The sequence below is a fragment of the Pavona decussata genome, unplaced genomic scaffold, assembly GCF_977016875.1.
Source record: "Pavona decussata unplaced genomic scaffold, jaPavDecu1.1 SCAFFOLD_11, whole genome shotgun sequence".
In the NCBI taxonomy this organism is placed as follows: Eukaryota; Metazoa; Cnidaria; class Anthozoa; order Scleractinia; family Agariciidae; genus Pavona; species Pavona decussata.
Window position 1 is genome coordinate 2,310,855 of NW_028145434.1, and position 24,159 is coordinate 2,335,013.

The 24,159-nt window shown below is 39.0% G+C and overlaps 3 protein-coding genes across 11 annotated transcripts in view; 2 read left to right on the forward strand and 1 right to left on the reverse strand.

Annotated features, from left to right (window-relative positions):
- The window catches only part of LOC146488159 (uncharacterized), a 538,028-nt gene that overhangs the window by 453,975 nt on the left and 59,894 nt on the right, over positions 1-24,159 (forward strand). For all 7 annotated transcript variants that reach the window (XM_085121821.1, XM_085121804.1, XM_085121849.1 and 4 more), the window contains one exon: positions 7,384-7,451. In XM_085121821.1, coding sequence (XP_084977947.1) covers positions 7,384-7,451 — 68 coding nt within the window. The remainder of the gene's footprint in view (positions 1-7,383; positions 7,452-24,159) is intronic.
- Positions 1-24,159, reverse strand: part of LOC146488171 (uncharacterized) — a 286,546-nt gene that overhangs the window by 188,387 nt on the left and 74,000 nt on the right. The gene's annotated exons all lie outside the window — the stretch shown is intronic.
- The window catches only part of LOC146488176 (uncharacterized), a 119,134-nt gene that overhangs the window by 86,373 nt on the left and 8,602 nt on the right, over positions 1-24,159 (forward strand). The window contains exons 3-4 of the mRNA XM_085121928.1: positions 7,384-7,451; positions 7,736-7,778. The gene's annotated coding sequence lies outside the window, so the exon portion shown is untranslated. The remainder of the gene's footprint in view (positions 1-7,383; positions 7,452-7,735; positions 7,779-24,159) is intronic.

The following is a 24,159-nucleotide window of genomic DNA, read 5'->3' on the forward strand; positions in this document are numbered from 1 at the left end:
GCATTGTACGGTTTCATATATATTATAACTCTAAACAACCTAAACAGAGCCGAAATTTGCATATTTGCAATTTGCACCTCAATACTCCCTCAGGAGCGTTTTACATAATAAGAGTCATCTATTTGTTATTGTTTCGTACGTGCTTTCCTTTTATGTGTAGAAGTAACAAGACACTTTGTTTGGCAATTACATATATTCCGTGTTTACATTCTACTTTTTTAGATACAGGTATGCATTACAGCAAGCGAGTCAAATACGACAGCCTAGGTTTAAGATAAGTCCAAACAAATTCAGGTCAGTTAGTAACTGCTTTAATACATTAATGCAAGATGGATAACGAAATTTCATCAATTAACTTCAAAATTGTTTCGCTAAACGTAAGAGGTTTAAATAATTCTATCAAACGTAGGAAAATCTTTAAGTGGCTTCATAGGCAGACCGCTCACTGCTATTTTCTCCAAGAAACCTTTAGTACCGAACAATCTATAATCATATGGCGATCGGAGTGGGGTGGAAAAATCTTCTACAGCCATGGAAACTAACTCTGTTAGGCAAGATCAACACTGTTAAATCTGTGGGCCTCTCAAAGCTTATTTACAATTCATCCGTACTGCCAGTCCCTAAAAACTTCTGTGAGCAGGTAAACAAATCACCTTTAATTTCATCTGGGACGACAAAACAGCCAAAATTAAAAAAAAAAAACAATTATTGGCGAACGCAAAAAAGGGGGTCTGAATATGATTGATTTTGCCTTAATGAACAAAGCCCTAAAGTCCTAAAGCGACTTCACGTGAGCGAGAATTCAGCATGGATGGTTATAATAATTCCAAATGAAGCCACATTACACCTGGGAGGCTTAACCTTCCTCTCAACCTGTAACTGTAACAGTAAGGATCTTAACATCAAAGAGCTACTACTCTTTTATGAGAGAATGTTGCAATACGGGTTTAAGTTTAAGGATGTGCAGAATAATATAGATGCCATGCACAAAGAAAACGATTATATGGAATAACCAAGATATTAAAATTGATAACAAGATGATTTTTTCCGTACTTGGTTTGATAAAGGAGTTTACACCTTAAGAGCGAATGTCTGTAAATATCAACCAGAGGTGTGCAATAGCGAAAAATTGAAAATTCTCAAAAAAATTCACAACATAGCCCACGGTTAACTATTGCAAGAAATGCATGTTTTACTTCGATCCGATAATTATTTTTAACGCGAGGCTATGATCTTGAATTCACCGCTCCTGAACCGGGTTTTCGGTGTCTGACACCACATGTTGCGATGACCTTGTTTTAAAAATCAAACCAGTTTTGTTCCAAACGAAAAACATCCAGTCTGATAAAGTACATAATTATGGACATCATGAATGGTATGTTACTCATCTGAAGTGAAAATTAAATATTTAGGAGATTTTTTAATATTTACAATTTTTTAAGCGATTTCTCGTGATGCCAAATTGACAAATTTGCGAGGCTAAAATCATCAACTGGTACATGGCGTTGAGGATAAAGATTTACACCACGTGAAAGAGCATCACTTCTTCTTATGAAATCCGCTTTCAAAACTATGGGCAACACAGAAGGAAATTTTTGAGGCCGCGAATTACAAGTAGTACTTTAGTGAAATTTGAGCTTTTCTCTCACGGCATTCCGATGCTAAAACTCAGATAAACACAACATGAAAACGTTTCAAACAACAGTTGTTTGTTGGTACTTGCTAAAGGTTTTGGCCCACGTTCATAATATTACTTTCCATGGTTTTTAATCATCTCGGGAAGGCACAAAAGATTGTAGCAGTTTTGTTAGACCCCGAGTTCAAAAGCGTTTAAAGGTCACAAAGGTCAGTTTACGTAGTCAACGTTTTGAATTCGGACCAGAATGTTTTGCATTGAATCTTACTTTAGAACAAATGAAACAATAGCTACAAGTGCTACGTAATTCATACCTTTTTAGCGAGCTTTCTGTACATTGTAGAAATCACCACATCAATCAGGAACGATATATGCATTTTGCCGCGATTTAAAAATACGTTTAACGGCAGAGATTGCGTTACAGTTTGCGCAGACCACTTGCCCCCAGGGGGAGGGGGACTCCTATATCAAATTGACGAGTTGATCGTCATAAAGTTTGAAAAGTACCACTAAAAGGTACCAGAATTTGTTTTGTAGCCGTGGTCTGTACAATTTTCCCACTTAGTGGTACCAATTCTAAAATGAATACGCTAAGTGACAGTTGACTGATATTTATAATAACTTTCTCTTATATGTTTTTGCTCAATACCCTAAAACTGGCTAAAAGGTACCGCCATACCTTTGACAGGTACCAAACCAGGAATTTTAACCCCCGAAAGTTACGATCACCCCCGTCAATTTTTATATAAAGGTTCACCCCCGGGTACCCTGCGAGCAAAGGCCCTTCGACTTATCTAGGAAGATCAAAGGGCCTCTGCTCGAATGGTACCCCCTGGGCGCATGCCAAGGGTAATTTTTCACTGCCCCTTCGATACAAACTGTAACTGCGATTTACTTGTGAGCTGTATTTTCTGTCACTGAACTTTCAATACGTGCAGTTAGCCCACGTTGGTATTCAGATCGTTTCAGTTTGTTTATTTTGCTCTGCAATCCAACTTTTAAAATGCTCGATTCTGGTTTCACGGCGTTCAAACAAATTGAGCCGAAATGGTATCGTGTGAGTATGCTTCGATTGTTGGAGGACAATGTGGACAAAGTGTTGGAAATCCAGCGAATACCCAACGTATTCCAATCAGAGATTGTGGCAGAGACATTCGAAACTATCTAAGGGCCACGGGCCGGGGTTTGCTGACTGAACACTGAAAACTGAGGCGGAGCTTCTCGTAGGAAGAGCAGGTATCGAATTAGTGTAACGCAAAACTCCTGACCTAAGTAAGAATTACCTTTAGTAACGCTTGAAATTTGATTCTGAATTACTGGTTATTACATCCACACACAGTTATGATTTTTAGTGATTTTTTTTTTTAAGTTATTTGGCCCTGTGCTTTGTCACTGTTACAGTTTCCCAACGTAAAGAATGGGGAGCTTAGTGGGGAGGCGGCAGGGTAAGAGCGAGGAGGGAAACGGGGTTGCGTCACCACTGTCGTTCCTATTTTCCCCAATTCCTGCAGTACGACTCACACCTGCGACAGTCGACCACAGTAAATTGTCAGCAGGAATAAGGGAGGGACGTAGGGGGAGCAATTTTTGTCACAAAGAGGGCCAGGGTTTCACAGCCTGGACGGCACAGCTACGCTCCTTTGGCTGTAAAGCCAGTTCTACAAAGTGACATAACTAACTGACTAAACTTCAGGGCAAAATTTCCCTTGATATCTTCGAAATCGATGACAGCCATCTAATCAGGTCTATTTGCTCAAGACATCGAGATGCTTATGGCATCAGACGGCGCTGCCAAAACCAATTCTGCGCCGGTCCCACCAAGTTGGGCAGCTAATCATTTCAAGCAAACGAAGGGAGATCAGAGCATCACATTTGTGCAATCTAGACTTATCCACAAGATGACCTCGATATTAGTGCCTGTCGGCTTTCGCAAGTACTCTAAAAATTCAGAGCATAGCACCATATATTCAGGCAACATGATATTGTTGGATCGTGTTCTTACTTTGACCCATTAAGGCCAAAGAAACCATACTTTGTCTGCTCAAATTCCATTACTGATGGCTGAACTATCTTTTATCGTATAAAAACTATCATACAACGGACAATTTTTGTGAACAATAAATTGAAAATTGAGTCTTATCCAGATGAACTAGACAGTCACATTGCTTTTAACTCTCCTTAAGTGGCATTCATGGTAGCCTCGCGAAACGCCCCTCGGAGACGGGGGCGATGAGACGGAGGCGGTTGTATTCGCAGGCTACGTTAGACTGAAATTTGAAAAGCTTTATCAAAAATCAAAACAACTGAGCGAGTGTAGACGCAACCAGATAAAATTGTGATAACCCAAAACCGTAATCTCAGTTTGAACTGATTATATAATTAATTGTCGTTGGGGTCTAGCTGGACGAAACATCGCTTTCTATCCCGTGGACAAGGGCGTACGTAAGTGCAAGGTCAGCAGTCTACCGGTGAAATGTATGTAACACAATCTTTGTGACCAAATGTATAAAACGGCCTTAAGTGAATACGATGTTTCCTATAGATGTCCCATATTTCTTAAACATCCAGTGTGGCCGCTCAAAGGTATGAATTATATAGCATTCTTAGCTATTTGCTCCATTTTTTTCAAAGTAAGATTGAATGAAAGAAGTCCTGGTTTCATTTTATTCCATATTTACTAGTGTTGCGACCGGTTGACAACGTAAACTGACCCGTGTACGGCTTTTGAACTCCGCTAAAATCTTTTGACACTGCCCCTAAAAGATAGAAAACCAAGGAAAATAGTCTTATAAGCATAGGTCATGCACAGGCAGTGCCCTGTAGCAAGAATTAATAAACCATTGTTTCATGTTGTGTTTATCTGAGTTTTGGCAACGGAATGCCGTGACAGAAAAGTTCAAATTTCACTAAAGTACTACTTGTAATTCGCGGCCTCAAAAATTTCCTTCTGTGTTGCCCATAGTTTTGAAAGCGGATTTCATAAGAAGAAGTGATGCTCTTTCACGTGGTGTAAATCTTTATCCTCAACGCCATGTACCAGTTGATGATTTTAGCCTCGCAAATTTGTCAATTTGGCATCACGAGAAATCGCTTAAAAAATTGTAAATATTGAAAAATCTTCTAAATATTTAATTTTCACTTCAGATGAGTGACATACCATTCATGATGTCCATAATTATGTACTTTATCAGACTGGATGTTTTTCGTTTGGAACAAAACTGGTTTGATTTTTAAAACAAGGTCATCGCAACATGTGGTGTCAGACACCGAAAACCCGGTTCAGGAGCGGTGAATTCAAGATCATAGCCTCACATCAAAAATAATTATCGGATCGAAGTAAAACATGCATTTCTTGCAATAGTTAACCGTGGGCTATGTTGTGAATTTTTTTAAGAATTTTCAATTTTTCGCTATTGCACACCTCTGGTTGATATTTACAGACATCCGCTCTTAAAAGACCTTCTCAACCCGAATTTAGATTTCCTTACTTATGAAGAGTTTAAACTCCGTTATCAGCTACATACAAATTTTTGACCTATTTTGGACTAATAAACGCTATTCCACAGGAATATAAAATGGCAAGAAAGTGAACAGGACTACAGCAAGAGCATCCTACACAACAGTGGGATAACTTGAAAGCGCTAATAACAAAAGCCATACATAAAAGTTTCGTGAAGCATTATATTTGAAGAACCCACTGCAAAGCAACGCCTTATTGCTAATGGGTTAAAACCGGACCAAATAAGTAAATACTTCAACTTAGCTTTCTCCATCACTATAGAAATGAAGTTAACTATGTTCCAGTACAAAACCTTACATGATATAGTTTTTACTAGAAGCAAATTATTTAAAGCTAAACTGGTGAGCAGTGATCTTTGCTATTTATGCTCAAAAACAAAACAAGATCTAAAAAATATGCTTGTTTCATGTATGGTGGTATCAGAGTTCTGGAAAATCTTTCTGGAATGGTATATGACTCATACTACCATAAAACTAGAATTGTCAACCGCAAAAATCTTATATGGCATCATAGATAACGACCATCTTTGTAATTGAACTAATCACCTCCTACTAATTGCGAAATACTATATATATTGTTGTAGTATTAATGAAGAACCTTTGTCTTTTAGTACTCATCTAACAATAGTGATAAGCAAGGCTGAAATCAAAAAACCAATATCAGCAAGGACTAATTCAAATGAACGTTATTACAATAAATGGAAACCTTTAATTGACAAGAAGTTTGTAACCTAGAGCTGTATATTACTTTTCTTTGTACTTTGTAAGATATAACGGAAATAAGCAAGCCATAGTAGTGAATGTAATTGTATTCTTTTTTTTCTTTCGTTGCATTGCAGTGTATTGTAAGTATTATTTGTACGTATTGTAAGGGTAATATAGATATTGTCAATTAAAAAAAAAGTTTATTTAGTTGATCGTCGATAATAGCTTTGAGTGGAGACACCACAATTAATGTCGATTTGTTCTCAGCACATTTTTCATCAGCCAGATGATCACAAAGGGAAGGAAGCAAGTGATAAATTAGCGATTTACCGTAGCCAGTAGGAAGAACAATTAAACAATCCCGCTTGTTGACTGCAATCGCTTCTAGTGCTTTAAGTTTCAAGTTTTCTTTTCCTCTAGACCTTAGAACGTTACGAAGAGCACCCTCGAACTCCATTTTACCACAAACTTATGATCACAATTTCGAGCAGTCGGCCATACTGCACGGTGAACAAAGGACGATAGGTAACCTCAAATCGAACTTTGCCAGATCTCCCTTCCCCTGACCGTGGGAGATCTGGGTACGAGATTATTCAGACTCGACCTAGTGGTCGGTGAAGTGCGGTTCTCGATTCTTGAAGGCAGCCTCTCTTAAAGAATCGATTTCTTTCTCCCGCCGCTAGTTGCCTTGCTCTTTCTCCCGCCTTTGGTCACAAAAATTGACTTTGTATTTTGTTGTTTTCAACATTTCTTTTTGCTTCTTATTAAACGCAGTTGTCGATACAATTGCCCACCAAACAAACGCGGACGACAGCGTACCTTCCCATACTTGAATGTGCCATTTTCATTGGTTTTCCTGTGGTGCTGCGTACAGACGTTCGGCATTGGTGGGTTACCAAATTTTCTTACCCATGCGGATCCGTACGCGCGCCTTCATCACGCGGAGCTCCGCTATTAAAATGAGCGTAAACGTGTCCGTGTATCAACTACGGTGACAAAATTGATCGTGTTTTGATGATGGAAATTCCATTAATTTTATGACCAGTTGAAAAAAGGAGGAATTGGTGTTGCATGATATGGTCTCAAAATTAGCACATGTTAGTCGCTTACTGACAATAACAATTGAAATGTGCGAGTCGGGGAAAAATAAAGTAATGGATCATTCAAATTGCATTTTAATGGTAAAAATAGATAGCAGTTTTTGTGGTAGAAAAATAAAGTAAATTTGTTTTTGAGTCCTTAGTGACATGGCCTTTTATAGGCTGCTCTATGTGCAAGAATTCAGTTTCAGTTCAAGTTATCAGAGCATTTTCCTTTTGAGGAAGGGTGCTTACTATCAATTTTCAAATGGTTTTGTCCAAACACCATCAACATCCCCGAGATCCTTTTGTGTCCTGTGAACGTACCGATAGTAAATAAAAACTGCTCATCCCAAAGTAACAAGGAACGATTCTTCAATGAGCCTTTGCCTTCTTGAATAAGCAAAGAATGATGCCTAATTTATTTTCGTTTCTTTTTATTAGGAGCAAGTGCATGTTTTCAGCTGAAACAGTTAGAAGAAGCTATCACGTGGTGTGAAAAGGGATTAGCAGTATCCTTAACTACAAATGCTCCCACTGAAAAGATTTGTCATGTTCAAGCTTTACAAAAGTCTTTCGTTCTTGCCTTTGTGTGCATACCTTCTGCTCAAGTCTCATTAGAAAAAAACAAATCTTTAGTCTTCGTGATAATTCAGATCAATTTCGTTGTTGACCTTAAACGCCCCATGAATAAGATAAAGATAGACAGTGAAAGAAACATGAAACATGTTTGAAGAATTTGTAAGCTTTTCGTTACTTTTCCAACATGCCTGTTGTAAATCTTGACTAATGTAAGATTGCCAAGAATAACCAGCAATGTGTGGAAGGGGAAGCGTCAGGTGAATATAATTTCTTATAAGCTATTATATAATGGAAACTGCATATTGATGAACAAACCTTAACATGTCCGGAAGTTTTCTAAGGACCCGCGTATCAAACTAGAAAGAGTTACGAAAATTCAGATTACACGTGTAGTTACTCTAAGCTTTGTTCTTCTTTCAAACGGAGAAACTTCCTAAATCAAAACTAATTTCATAGGATAGACACGGTATCGTTAAAAATTTTTCGCACCAGAATTTTGGTGCTAAAATTTCTTTCTTCAATAGCTTGACTTTGCATCTAGTTATTAGACTATGAAAGCAAACCTCTGGGTGAATCTGAATTGGTCGAGTGCAATCGAATTTATGACCATTTTGTAGTTGATGGATTGAAATACAGCAAAAACCCGCGTGTAAGAACCTACATTTTTGTGGTTTCAGCTTTTACGAAGCTGGAACCTACCTTGTCATCGTGTAGTGTTAGTAAGTAAGTCTATTTTCCGTAAAGGTTCGGAATGCCGAAGGTTCACCCGACAGGTTGACGAGATCTCAGTCGGCTTTATTCGTACGGAAGATCCTTGTATTCAATTCAAAATGGCTGCCGCATCTCTCATGCGTGGAATTTCAAGGTAGCAGTTTGTGGTTCTTGGAAGGAAAACACAGGTTTTTAATACTGTAAATCAAAAGAACAACTTCTAAGGAACACTCGGCTGCTTAAAAAGAGGAAACCAGTGAGTTCATAGCAAAGAACTTCCTGTCCGAGATGGTGTCACGGCAAAACATGTGCGATCGCAAACAAGAACTGCAAATCATCACATGAGCTGTAGACGTTCTCGGAAATTTTTGTGTAATCCTGGGAATCCACTTTGGCGAAATTTTCATAAAACATACTCAGTTTAATAGAGTCTAGCGACGCGCAGTTCGCTTGGATCGGTCGCCTACGTAACTTCACTCGAAGCGAAAATTGAACGAATTTGCTTTTCAGGCGTGAACACGGGTCTGTCTGAATAAATATTTCAATTAAAAGAGCTTGTTGTCTGTTTATCTGTGTGTCTTGATTCACGGAATTTCTTCACCATGCAATCTTATGTAAACCATGGGAGAGCGGTACCATATCTATTACTGTCCCGGTGAAGAAAAGTGTAAACAAACCGAAATCCTCCAGCACATACCAAATTCGCCCATATGACAACAAGATCAAATTGCGCTGCACAATTTTGGCATTGACTACAAAAATAAAGCAGTAGCCACATGCAGTCATAGACTACCTTTTATTTACAATGATTTTGTGTTGTTTTGCACTGCTAACGAGACAGAATCAGCACTCTCGAGCAATATATCGGTTATTTGCTTCTAGAAGCTTCTCTTAGATTTTGGACAGTTTCTCCGAGTTGTCAATCAACTGAAAATAGTGATCGCTGAATCAAAGTGTTTGTTTGGCTGTCGTTGTCGAGCGCCTTGTGCAGCCACAGGCAGACCACCCTCTGTTTGTGTGGTGTAAATGCTGTTTGGAACTTGAGACTTTATGTTCACGCGACACGATTGGTTGAAATTTTAGTGGAGATATTAAAGTTGCCTTTTACCATTATGTTGAAATAAAGTTTCAAGGTAATGTTGAATGAGTCATGCATGGTGTTTTTTTGCCATTCCGAGCCATAGAAACCTTTCTTTGGCGAGTTTATTGTTACCGGCCGAAGGGCCAAAGGCTGGTACTAGAGAGAAGGAGAACAAGGCAGGCAAGTTAAGTCATCTACAAATTTGCAACCCCACTAGCATATAACATACACCTACCGAAGTAACACCCAGCCTTGCAACTTTTTCATAAATGCACGTCACATAAAAGCGAACAAAAAACCTACAGTAAATGTAAAAACAGTCACATATAATTTATTGATCTTTAAAGAGATGCCCTTTCATTTTCTTACAATGACTTTTTTCAGGGTCACTCAAACACCGGCAATAACTTTTCATTATGGTAGCGGAAACCACATGCACTCCTTCGAGTGCTTATTTTTTGAAGTCTGGCAAAATCGGTTCTTGTATTTTGGCGTATATATTGGCAATTTAGGGCAAGTAGGTTCTTAATCAGGTTCTTGATTTCTATGAAGGAGATATAGTTGTTCATTACCAGAAAAATAAATAAAATTGGGTTTGGTCCTTAACTATACAGTATTTATTCACAACTGTACTTTATATAAACCCATTTTTGTTGTAGAAATTAATGCTTTTATTTGTAATTACAGTTTGGTATTTTCTTGCAATATAAATTTGCAACTCCTTGTTTAAAATGTTTATCGTTACTTAACTGTTACCCACATATAAGAAACTGTTTGATCTTGCTTGGCTAAAAAGGTTCTTATATTTTTGGGTATTAAAATGGCAAATTTCTGCCAGCAGGTTCTTAAACTATTAGGTTCTTACACGCGAGTTTCTACTGTAACTATCACGCGACCAAAGAATGAATACTGGGAGGCCTGAAATGGTAAAAAATTCCAACTTTACAAATCGGCAGCCCTTTATAAAAGGCCAGGAGCCATAAACAGGGATGTAGACCATAACGGGATGCCATTTTGACTTGTGGGCTTGTCCCCATGTGTTGTACCAAAAAATTTATTTTTAGAAAAAAATGCACCATACGCACGTGCGTGCACGCATGTAAATGGCCAGGATCGCGCGTGGAGAAGTTGAGTTTTTTTTTTCCTTCCCGTTCAAAATGGCGTCCAAATTTTAAAATTCTGCCAGGAAATATCTCCTCTGTGCCCACATTTAAGGAATTAGACTCTCACAACGAAAAGATAACAAATGAAAGGAGACGGGAAAAGTTGAAATAAAAGCATATTGATCACATGACTCTCACAGTAAAGTTAAAAAAAGGCGCCAAAACGGTGGCGCTGCGTGCGTTGCTTCAATTGAATGAATGACACTCTACAGATATGTAACTCAGACACGTAACTTTAGGGAATTTTATCTCAACTGCTTTCTGTCACTTTTGCTAGTATGATATGGTACAATAAGTATCCCAAAAATGTCTAAAGTTCTGGGGTTTTTTTTTTTTTTTTTTTTTGGAGAAAGTCTAAACAGTTGTGGAAAGTTATGATGCGGCAAAGTTGTTACGCAGTTTTTGCAACCTCCATATTGAGCTCCGTCAGCTTTCGCTGTTTTCTTCCTCATGTTGAACTGGAAAAAGAGATTTTTAGTGCTTGAAATTCGGTGAGGGTAAAAGGCGGAATGAGTTTGCGGAATGGAATGTGGAAAGACGTGCGGAATGGCATAATTATGCAAAATAAGAATTGCGGAATGACATAATTATGCGAGATACGATTTATGCATAATGACTCACAGAAATACATTAAACCGAAAAAGCGCGCCTTTTTTTGGGCGCCAATTTGCAAATACAGCCTTTTTGTAACCATTCAACCGAAGAATGCATCACAAAAACCCAAACGATGGTATCTTCGAATTCAAACTTTTTTCTTTCTTTTCTCATCGCATAGCCGTTGATGCAACATAGCAGCTCGTGGACTTTTATCGTTCGCGAGTGAACACAAGATTTGTAATACATTTGCATTAAAGAGGTTTGTTTATTTACGTAACCTGGTTTCCATTCCACACGAGTCGTCCGCCATTACGAGAGATGTATACAACTCAATCGAAGGCTGGTTAAACTTGACATGTTTCAAGCTTTCACAGCGCCTCGCAGGAAAGAGACGTGAGTAAAGAACCACCTCTGTTTATTTTTGAAACGATTTATGTCACTTGTCGAAGATTTATCTGGTTATGACGAATGTGTTGTGGTTCGGTCAATGCTAATTTCCGTTGTTTTACGTTTTATATTAATCAATTTATCATACACAGCCAAACACACACACACGCAAATAAATAAATAAATAAATAAATAAATAAAAACGAAAATAAAAATTTAACCGCAATCTATACCGCAGAACTCTCTCCCCGTATTTTGACGTGTAGATTTCGGTTTTTTATTTTCGATGGAAGGATCTTGATGAAACAAATAAAATTTTCAACTCCAATATTTTATTAGAAACAATATCTAAGCAATTCGGGAAAGATTTCCGCACAGTCCCATACATTATTTATCCATGCACAACTGTCACACTAACCCACTTCCAAAAACGACGAGCGTGAAAACAGAGTGTGTGCCAAATGTATAGATAATTATGCATCGGGCTGTGCAGATATCTTAACGCAACTCGTACTAAAAATACTGTAAGAGACTAATGTCACTTGAAGCCTACTTTCTTGTATTGTACTGGTTATCCAAAACCATAAAATCTCGGGTTTAGAGAGGAAACATGAAATTCAGTCCACTTTGGAGAAGAGAGGGGTAGGGGGAGGGGAACTGCAACGTGTTGAAATAACACCCATGCCCATTTTTAACCATGAATAGTGCATGTCCCTCTGACTTATAAGTGATGGAATCACCTTCAGCGTGTATACTTTACAGTTGTAAGAACTTGCAAATAAATCATACTGATAACATCCCAAAATATTCCTAAGATGGAGAAAGCTTCTTCACCACTGTAACAACTATCATCCATCACAATGGCTAAACAATCCAGTCACATTGTATTTTATTTTCAAAGTATAAAACGTGTTACCCCAAACATTGTTTATTCTGATCTTTGAAGTGGGTATCTAAGTAGGTGTTTCAACATTATGCTAGCTTATAGTGGGGCAAAGCCTTAAAGAATATGTTAGTATTATATACTGCTTTTTTGGCTTTTTTTTCTTCTTATTTTACTGACCATTTTGTCTGATACTTGAACTGTCTCAGACAAATAAAAACTAAAATCGATCAGTTTTTAGAATTTGCTTTTAAATTTTGGCCTAATTAAAGGATAATGCATCTTTGTTGTATACTGGCAAGGTTCCACATTAAATCATTTTTTTTTTGACATTTTACAAACTGTAAGCAAGAACATTAGAACATCACTTTGAAAACGATAAGTTTGTTGAGTTGTTTTCAAATTACATTACATAACTAAGGGACCGATCGTTTATTACGTCCTAGGGGGGCCGGGGGGGGGGGGGGGGGGGCGGTGGTGTTCTAAAAAATCAAGTGTATGAAAACTTTCCCCTCCAAAAAATCTTTCAAACAAAAGTTTTACCCCCCACTGCAATGACAGTTTGAAAATTTTACCCACCCCCTCCCCCCCCCCCCCCCGTAAGGTTGGCCTGGCGGTTGAATTGTTGAGAAATTCCTGGGGTCTGTTTCTCCAAAGCCCGGTAACTTACTGGGCCCGTTTTTCGCCGATTACAGAACGATTACAGACATGGTACTTGGCCAATGTTTTCATAGAATAACATGATTTTAAAATTTAGTTTTCAAAGCTGACAAAAATTGACTTCTGTTAAGAAACATTTGTCACCAAAATTACTTATCGGGCCCGGTAAGTTACCGGGTCTTTAGAGAAACGGGCCCCTGGTGACAACGCTTGGTTACATGCGGAAGTCGCTAGCTCTCTGAATCTGAACTGGCAAGAGAAACAATCAGAAGTTAGGCGAAATTCAAGTAAGGGAACGTACCTTAGAATATCTCTTCAATGTCTTGATAATCACGATGTTTTGTTATTGCTGGAGTCTATTCTTCACGGTCGTCTAAAGAAGGTACACAGAAGGTCAAAGCAGCTCGGGGTTTGAGAGCAGTACAGGAGCATTTGATGTATGGATGTGGATCAAGGATGTGGATAATTATATAGATTTTGAAGAAGCCTACCATCTCTATTCGTCTTTTGGTCAATTTTTTTGCCCAGAGAAACAAGCCTTCAGAGATAAACTGCTTGATGAAATACACGCTTTGCCTGTCTATGCCATTACTCAACCTATTACGTGCAAGATCTTTGTCGCTCTGAAGAATAGTAGCGATATGGAGAAGTATCTAGTCGATTTTACCAACTCTAGGATTGATGAGAAGAATGATTGCGAAATACATTTAGTTGGTACCCTTAAAATTTTACCCCCCTCACTTTTCGTACAAGGTACAAAATTACCCCCTCCCAAAAAAAGAGCTCGTTTAAAAAAATTACCCCCCCTCAAAAAACACCGCCCCCCCCCCCCCCCCCCCCTAGGACGTAATAAACGATCAGTCTCTAATTATGTAATGAACAACTCATTTTTTGGCGTGAAAACAGCCTTGTTTATATTATGCTTAAGTATCTTCAAACTTTATGTTAAATGAAGATACTGTTTGTAGAGTTTTCATATTACAAGCGTTATATATGTGGACATGGAAACTGCTATGACAACTAGAATTACCAGCTAAAGTTATGGTGGATATAGTTTTGGTTGTCATAAGAGAGGATCAAGTATATGTGTGGGGTTAATCCTCTAATGGTCTTACATGACTTATTGGAATGATGACGATTCCCCTTGGTTTATTTTTAGGTCAGTCATCAAGAATCATAAAAATTAATTTTTAAAAAAATTATGTGTACGTAAACAAAAAACAAAAAAACTCTGGTTGTATGGTTGACCTAAAAAAAAGTCATAAATAGTGAACAGCTGGGTATGTATCGGAACATGTATGGAGAATTCATACTTTTGATCCTTTCTTGCTTGTTGTTGTTGTTGTTGCCAAACGTTAACTCCATGTGAACAGTTAGTTATTATTGCTCTACACCCCAAGGGGAAATGGGAGGTCAATTTTAGGGCGATGTAAAAATGCTTGTCCCTGACAGGGGTTGAAAATGTGCAGTTTTGTACCATTGCGGTGGAAATCTGAATCTCTGCTTTCAAAACCTCAAAGGAAAGCTTTTTTGTTCTGTGGAATGAGGAAACTGCTTGATTATTTCAATATTTTGTTTTCGTAACCGTTAAGGAAACTACATTGGGGCCACACCTATGCCAAGAGAGTCTGGTACAATTTAGAACATTCTGTTCAACATTTTTGACGGCTTGTCCCTTCAGTTTTATGTAAGAGTCCCCCCTTCCCCTGGGGTGTAAGTGTGGTTACATTACATGTTTGTAGAGCTACTTGAGTTACTGTTGTTGAGCTACTGAGCAATCCAACCATTTATGGGTTTACCTCAGTGAGACCTGTGATACTCACCAATCAGATAAAACAAGGAAAACCAAAAAAGTCAACAATAGGTTGAGTCTAGGAAAACTTCACAGGCTCTTGTAATGAGGCACAGACCATAATACCGTAAAATTCCGGTTACGGGTGGGGATACGTAAAAAGGAAATGTCAACGGCTTTTTTAGGGGCAAGGGGGAAGGGGTGTTACGTGTTTATATAAAGATCAAAGATGGGCCTATAAGTGGAAGAGTGGTAGGGGTTTATCACGGAATAAAATTTTCGTTTACAAATAGATGGCCCAAAAATCGAGGCGATTTATTAGCAGGGGAGGGGGACTTAAAACCGGGAATTCATGTTATGGGATAACCAGTACAATACAAGCTTATATTGATTTTTTAAAATAAAAAAAAAAAGAGGAAAAAGAAAAGAAAGTAGATAAGAATTACGGTATGGTATTAATCACCGAGGCTTCAAGTGACATTAGTCTCTTACAGTATTTTTAGTACGAGTTGCCTCAAGATATCTGCACAGCCCCATGCATAATTATCTATACATTTGGCACACACTCTGTTTTCACGCTCGTCGTTTTTGGAAGTGGGTTAGTGTGACAGTTGTGCATGGATAAATAATGTATGGGGCTGTGCGGAAATCTTTCCCGAATTGCTTAGATATAGTTTCTTATAAAATGTTGGAGTTGAAAATTTGTTACATCAAGATCCTTCCTTCGAAAATAAAAAAACCGAAATCTACACGTCAAAATACGGGGAGAGAGTTCTGCGGTATAGATTGCGGTTAAATTTTTATTTTCGTTTTTATTTATTTATTTATTTATTTATTTATTTATTTGCGTGTGTGTGTGTTTGTGTTTGGCTGTGTATGATAAATTGATTAATATAAAACGTAAAACAACGGAAATGAGCATGACCGAACCACAACACATTCGTCATAACCAGATAAATCTTCGACAAGTGACATAAATCGTTTCACAAATAAGCAGAGGCGGTTCTTTACTCACGTCTTTTTCCTGCGAGGCGCTGTGAAAGCTTGAAACATGTCAAGTTTAACCAGCCTTCGATTGAGTTGTATACATCTCCCGTAATGGCGGACGACTCGTGTGGAATGGAAACCAGGTTACGTAAATAAACAAACCTCTTTAATGCAAATGCATTACAAATCGTGTGTTCACTCGCGAACAATAAAAGTCCACGAGCTGCTGTGTTGCATCAACGGCTATGCCATGAGAATCGAAAGAAAAAATTTTGAATTCGAAGATACCATTGTTTGGGTTTTTGTGATGCATTCTTCGGTTGAAATGGTTACAAAAAGGCTGTATTTGCAAATTGGCGCCCAAAAAAAGGCGCGCTTTTTCAGTTTAATGTATTTCTGTGAGTCATTATGCATAAATCGTATCTCGCATAATTATGTCATTCCGCAATTCTTATTTTGCATAATTATGCCATTCCGCACGTCTTTCCACATTCCATTCCGCAAACTCATTCCGCCTTTTACCCTCACCGCTTGAAATCAGGTTCCTTGACCATGCAAAGGAAGAGGCAAAACAACAACCGGCGACATGGATGGACTTTCTAACCAGAAAAAAAACATGCGCGAAAAATTTATACCAGCTTTATACCTTCTCGCATTCGTAAAACGGCAGCCGGTTCCTTGGGTATAAACAAAGCTGATCTATAAAATATAAAACAGTGGAGAATGGACCGACACCGAGTTGAAACATTTGGATTGGTTTCTGGGTTTTATTCAAGATACGTACTTCGAAATAAGGTAAAAAAATCTCTTCTGTCATTTTAGCTTAATATTTGTTTTCACTCCCGCGGACATGCAATTCATGAAAACGTGTCGTTTGTCTGCTAGTAGTTTTAACGTTGTGCTGGAGGCATTTTGCGAATAATTATTATTAGCTTATTTTGATTTTAAAGTTGCTTGTTTGATGTTGAGGAAATTTATCCTGAGAACTTGTAAAAAAGAAAGAGTTTGAAAACAGATAAGAACGTGTCTACTTCGATGACCATAGAAATCAACAACTAATAAACGAATGAACATTAATCTCAACGTGTAGAACTTCTTGAAAGCAGTAAGCTAACAGCCGTCACAAGAAGCAATAAGTTTTCGGCAAAAATACGTAATCGAGAAATTCACTTCTGACCGATGTTGAAAAATTTGGCACTGATCTGTGAAAGAAATCTACTTTTAGCTTGACTACGTAATTTCTGCCAGAATATCAAATCTGAATTCTTTGCAACCTTTCGCGCGGTAACCCCCGACTTGTTTAACCATTACCTGTTTTACAGGTACTAGGCATTAAACGTTTTTTATGCTAAACTATGTCCGTCTTATTAAGTAAAACCATACACTCGTAAAATGACAGTGGACATTTGGTGGAAACTCCAAATATTCATGCCAGTGAGTGCGTAGAAAACACTTAACTTGAGACGATGACTTTTTAAAACTCGTCTCCTCAAGGACATACCACCAATTTGAAATAAATGGTTGAAACTGATCGACTTCTCAAATAAAATTTAAGTTTATATATATCAGCATTGCGGAGAATATTTTTATGTTTGTACTGCAAGGTTTTTATTTTTCTACTCAGCCAGGAGAATTTCGTGGAGTTGTCCCTATGGGCAATGCTGTAGTTTAGTAAGGTTAGACGAAGGAACTTAAAAACATGTACAGGGTAATAAAATGTTATTTTGACAATCAAAGTATTTAAAAATTATGTAATATTGTCGAAACCGAACTGGACTTTGTGTTCCATTTTCCATATACCAGGTAGTAGTCCCACGCAAATTTGCGTGTATCCGCGCGGGTTTATGACGTGAAAGGTGGCGCAATTTTTTTCTAATAATAGATTTTTTTGGTACAACACATGGGGACGCGTGGAACCCACGCTTGCAGTCTCCATCCCTGTTTATGGCTCCTGAAAAGGCCAAAACCATAAACAGAAATGTTTACATGAATATTTCCCTCAAGGCATTTGTTTTTATAAGTATTTCTGTCACATAATTTATCACTTTAAATAAGATTTTGGACAATTATTGTGGCTAATGACAGAAGCTTAGTATTATAATGTTTAAAAATGTACTTTTTTTGTCCCAAATGTTATCTATAAGAAATGGGAATGGGGAGAGACTCTGGGAGGAAGAATTATCAGTGCATTTCACTTTTGAGTATAGTGACTTCCCTTTCTCCATGTCTCACTCTAGCAGGCGAGCGGCATATTGAATAAAATATGCTGACAGGAATTTTAAGTTACTCTGATAACAATACTTGTTTGCTGTTAGCCTTATGCCTTAAACAACCTCTACTTATATAGATTCGATTTGATACCCTTTCAAAGTACCGGGGTCTTTATAAGGTAAATGAAGTACGTGTAAAAGAATAACACATGAACGCAAAAAAGATACCAGAGAAGTGTGTTCAGTTTATTTTTATATCAGCTAAATTACTTTGGATAACAAATCCATCATCGACAAAAGGAGTACGCTTCTCACCAATGTTCTTTGTCTTAAAGATTTTTGAGCTCAACGAACAAATTGAACAATTAGTCCTATTTAGACCATAATTACGTTCTGCGGCCTTCTGCGGGTGGCAGCGTGGTCGAATGGTTAGGGCGCCGGACTTGAAATACGGAGGTCCCGGATTCAAGTCCCACTCTGACCGCTAGCTGGAGTTGTTTCTTGGTTCTCGCGAGTGCAACTCCCCCTCGGCCGCACTTGAACATAGCCAGCTGGTCTGCCTCCTGCCAGTTGGGATTTTTAACCATGTTATTTTCAATTGAAATTATTTCTTATGTTTGTGCAGTCTAATGCTCGGCCCCACTAGCACTTGAGCTATAAACACCGCCGAGGGTAAATGGAAGTTATTTACAAGCATTTCATCTTGCTCCGCGATCTATCTGAATAACCAAGAACACGAGAGGAACTGATTAATTTTTGCCGTCCATTTAGGTCGATATTTGGAGGCCCTAGTGCACTCAAACGCAGACTCATAACACAGACAACAGAAGTGTATTGTAAACCCAAAAACGCCGGGTACAACTTTGTTCGAAAACTAACAAGTGAATGCCAAATTTTATAATAAGGAACAAGTACAGCTCAAACTTTATCAAAGGTATCTTATTCTTTAGAAAACATTAGATTTTGGCTAAATAATACTAGTTCTGCAGGAACTCGAAAAGGTATGCTGTTGTTCGCGTATCATTTGGTGTTTGTAAACAAAAACGCTATCCTCCAAACTACCGGGGTTCACCTGTGGACCATTATTTGACCTGAGGGAAAGGGTAAGGGAAAGATCCTATAAATATACGTAAGTCGCATTTCTTGATCCTCGGAATAGCACAAATTAGCAATTGACCGAGGCCGAGTTTAACGCAGGTTATGAAATACCCGAACATATTTTAAAAAACAAAACTAGCTAAAAAATATTATCAGAACAAGAAACGTTGTTTTTAACAAGATTGTCGTGATCAGAGTGTAGTTTTATGTTCCCATGATGATCTTGGTCTTCGGTTCTTCGAGGGGGAAGCAAGGATAGCCACTGCTGACAGCCAAGGTAAAGCCACCTGGGACAACACGGAGCCACAAAAACGCATTTCGAACTTGTTTCTGTTCGGGGAATCTCCCGCTACCTCTGTCTTCATTCGCTCAAATTATGATCCTTTACTATCTCAGACAAAACTCACACAGTGTGGTATCATTGGTTCTGACATCTCCAAGGTGTGAGGAGTAAACCTGCAACCACGGCAAGGTTCTCGCTGTCGTGCAAGACCTGGTTAAGGTTCAGTCTAAGGTGTTATAACAAGAAACAAATTAGCGAAAAACAACAGCCATCCCGTTCATCCAGGAACGTAAGGCCTCCCTCCCAGACTCTGACCAAGGGAGCAAGCAAGCACCTCGACCTATATCGCTCCGACCAACGAGTGGACTGACATGGTTCATTGGTGTAAATGTACTAAGCGGGTATTGCTGATAGAATGAACGGCCGCACGGGAGAAAAATATGGAGAAAGAAGTTGCTGAGCAAGCTCCAGACTAACTTTCTCATCTCTGGAAACCTATTGTCATGGTTCCGGTCTTACTTGCTAGGCCGGAGACAACGGGTTACCCTACTCGGCACCAGTTCCCCCGAGTTGGATGTCACGTCAGGAGTCCCCCAGGGCTCCATTCTGGGCCCAATATTGTTTCTATTGTACGTGAATGACCTCCCTGATGTTGTGGTGAACTCGAAAGTGGCCTCATTTGCTGACGACACTAAGCTGTACCGGAGAGTTTACTCCACCCAAGACGCCATCCTCCTGCAAAACTGGAGGCCTGGGCTACCTCCTCAGGCTTGGTTTTCAACCAAACGAAATGCAAGCAGCAGCACATCACAAGAAAGTTCAATCCAGTTAAGTTCCAATACAAGATAAATGAGAAGCCTTTAGAGGTCACCAATCACGAGAAAGACCTCGGAGTCTACGTTAGTTCCGACTTAACGTGGAAAAAGCACACGCTTGAACAGTGCGCTAAGGCAAACAAGTTACTGGGGTTCATACGTAGATGTGCAATGGACGTTCTATGCTCAAGCACCCGCAGAATTCTCTACCTAGCCATCGTACGTCCTGCTCTTGGCTACGCCACCCAAGTGTGGTCTCCGCAAACAATAGACCTCACAAGGCGCATAGAACGCGTTCAGCGACGCGCCTCAAAGTTTATCTTAGATCTACCCTTCCTATGTGAGGAAAGCTATAGAGACAGGCTCTTGTCAATTGATATCCTACCTATCTGCTATTGGCACGAGTTTTTGGACTTGGTCTTTTTCTTTAAGGCCACCAATAGTATTGTTTGTGTATCACATGACGTGCTCCCTGAACGCGTTGTTCCCACAAGGGTTACTAGAGCAAGCGCTAGCAATGCAAAATCTTTCAGACCAAAGAAATGCCGCACTTCTACTTATCAGCACTCGTTTTTTGTAAGAACTTCTAGGACCTGGAACGCTCTTCCCCTGCAGTTAAGATATGAACATGTAACTCTGAATCAATTTAAATCCCTGCTGTCCTCATACTACAAAGATGCACTTATTTCGCACTTCGATATTGAGGACCCCAGAACCTGGAAATCTGTCTGTTTAAAATGCAATATGCCACGCAACCTTTTAGAACCTATTTCGTGTTGTTATTAGTTTACAATATTTTACTAACTTATTCGAGTGTTTTAGAACTTTGTAAATCTTGGGCCCACAGTAATTGGCGCTAGCTGTTGTGGTCACCCTGCCTTAACACAGTAATCGTTTATTTTCTATTTCACGTTGTTATGTTCTGTTTATAGTTATAAGTTTGAAGGCGTAGTCAAATAAATAAATAAAATAAAATAAATGAAGCTCAGGAACGGAAAATGACCAGATAGAAAATCGGAGAGCAACTTGCGAAGACAGAGGCTGGTCATGTCATGTCATGACATGTGACACTAATCCGGATAGAATGTCAGGGCTTCTTTGGCCAATCAGGTAGTACTATCTCTGTGCTCTCAAATTTCAGCATAGCTATCAAGTCACTCCCTAAAGTGTGCAATTGGTAATCTAGGTGGCTGCCTTGAAAGCTTCTACTATGATTTCGTCTAAGGCCATGCCAAGTAACTGTAGTATTAGGGACGTGCGTTTGGCTGCTGAAAGCGCAAGGAGGGGGTTGGGGAAACGGGCGGGGTCGTGATACTGTATGGGAACTCACAAAGGGGTGTCACAGGCAATATTGATCTTGATGATGCAAGAAATGTTTAGAATTTATTTGGACAAAACTCTTCTCTAAATTTTATTTATCTTGCTGTTACAGTGTCTCAAGCAGTTTAAGGCCTCGGTTAAGGGCTTTTAAGAGGAAAAATGGTTTATTCGAGATAACTTTAACAAATTGTATGACGCTGAACTGAAATTTGGCAGATAAAAAGGTCTTATCATCCTTAATATTTCTAAGCATAATAAGTAGTGCTATAGATCACGTGACATGTCACGTGATCGTTTTGGTAAAAAAGGCAAAGATTTGACAGGTAGGTGACAGTTTTAAGAGAAAACATCAAACAAAAACGAGTTTCTAATAAAGATTGAATATCTCCAGCCCATCACATTTGGAATGATCGTCCATTGTTCTCTAGAAAAAACTTTTTTCAGGACAAAGGTCATTTCTTAGTGCAAAATTTAACCTTTAAATGTTAATTACTCCAATTTAAAAACTTGAGGACAGTCATTCCAAACGTAGAATGTTCAATATTTTCAAAGTACTTCGGAAACGCTAATTCAGTTATCTATATAAAGAAAATTCGCCGCCGTATCGCCGATTTACGAAATTTAAATTTTTTTGGTCACGTGATGTGTCACGTGATCATACTTACGCGTTAAGGCAAAAGAAAACATCGATGTTTATTTTTAGAGAAAATTTCATCCTGTTCTAGCAGACAAACTGAAAATATAGGGGATCATTCATAATTTCTGAACACCCTTCAAACCCAGGCCTTAAACTGCTTGAGTGTCTAATTCTTGGAAATTGGCCAACTAAATCTTATTAAATGCCTTGCAGTTACTGTATAGTTTATACTGCCAAAGTCGCATACAACGAAAGCCTGTGGAGTCGAATTTAGGAGAACCGCCAAAATGTGATCACTCGCCCACGCTTGCGCATGCTTACAACACGAGACAACAAAAATGCCAAGCCACTTGCTCGCGTGTACGGCAAGAATATTGTGCATATGATTCTTACTGCCTGCCTTTTAACTGTGCTGGTTCTCAACACGGAGCTGTTCAATTTCGAATTGAAAAGTGATTTCAACCACTCTCCACTCCCTTGTAATGATCAAGGAGATCTTTGTAGACTAAAATTCTGACAAGGAAGATGTAATAGACATGAGTGGATCTAGCCTCCCACGCAGTCGTTTTTAGGGGACTCGTCTTACCTCCTCCCCACAAACGCTTTCTCAACCAAGCGCCACATTCCATTCCTCCGCTAAGCCAATCACAGTAGACCTTCTAAAATCCGAAAGGTTGACGTTGACCTCAGTGCGCCTCTCACGGGAACAGTGAAAAACATTACGGCGGAGACAAAACTTGACCAAGCGTGCGTGAGCTTTCAGCACCGTGTGTCCGACGTCCAAAATTTCTCGTTTAAATGCCTATCAACTGACTACAATCAAAGAATGGGTGACGGGAAATAGCGATATTTTCCTCAATTTGCCGACTGGTTACCCAAAGTCACTTTAATATTTATCAAGCTTTACCTTCAATATTGTTGACCTTGTTGGTGTGGAGGAAACCGAAATATTACCCGATATGTTGGTAAACTTTAAAGATTTTGCAGTTGAAACTCGCTTTGTTGTTGCAATGTTTGGTGTCATGTGCGACATTTTCCACAAGAACCACAAGTTGATCGGCTCTTTAACATTTAAGTTCCATTTAATAGTCTTTAATGGACTGATAAATACTGCAGATCTCCCCTTAATACCTTCTACATTCTCCTTTGCTTTCTCGAATCGAGTTAGTCTCTCGTAGCACTTCGTACAAACAAACGAATCTGCTCCAGAGTTTCCGCACCCGTAAGAAGTGATATCTTCACCGACTATCAACACGATCAGGCGGGGAAGATCGATTACACTTACCCGAAGAGTTTGACTCTCCCAGCAGATAACAGTGTCCAAACGTCTCACAAGAAGTGCTTGTATTCACTTTCGATATTTGTTTTGGTATTTCAGCCACGACCAGCCATTCCAGAGGTGAAGAAATATATATATTCAAACTGAACTCCCGCATCTCTCAAGACTGTACCAGAGACGTCTGTACAAAGATCGCGGGAAACGGAACCTGCCATTGTAACCAGCAATTTGATTTATTGTCATTAGACAATGCCTTAATGATTGGCTAGGGTGTTTGGGGAGTAAAACGATGAGAAAGGAGTGAGGTGCTTCGGTGAGCAGGCGTTTGTGAGGAGGAGGTAATACGAGTCCCCCAAAAACGACTGCATGGGAGGCTAGAGTAAATCAGGCCTACAGTGAAATCATTCAAGGGCAAAAAGCTGAAGGTGTTGTGGACGCAGCTGATCACCCAACACAGGGATTTTATTCCTAGGGCCTTTGTTGTACAAAATTTTGTGAAACCTGCTTCTAAGATCTCGTAACATCCCGTAGTAGTTGTGAAAGATCTCTCTGACAAGCTCGTGGTGCCCTGCGGCCTTAAAATTAGATGCCAGGGAACATTCAGAGAGTAAGACATTGCGCTTTAAAATAGCCTTGTTTGACCTTGCACCATCTCCCTTTCGTCTGGGTTGTGTAAACAATTACCGCTTGTACAAGTAGGAAGAACGCAAACCTGATGAAGTGGCTGAATAATGT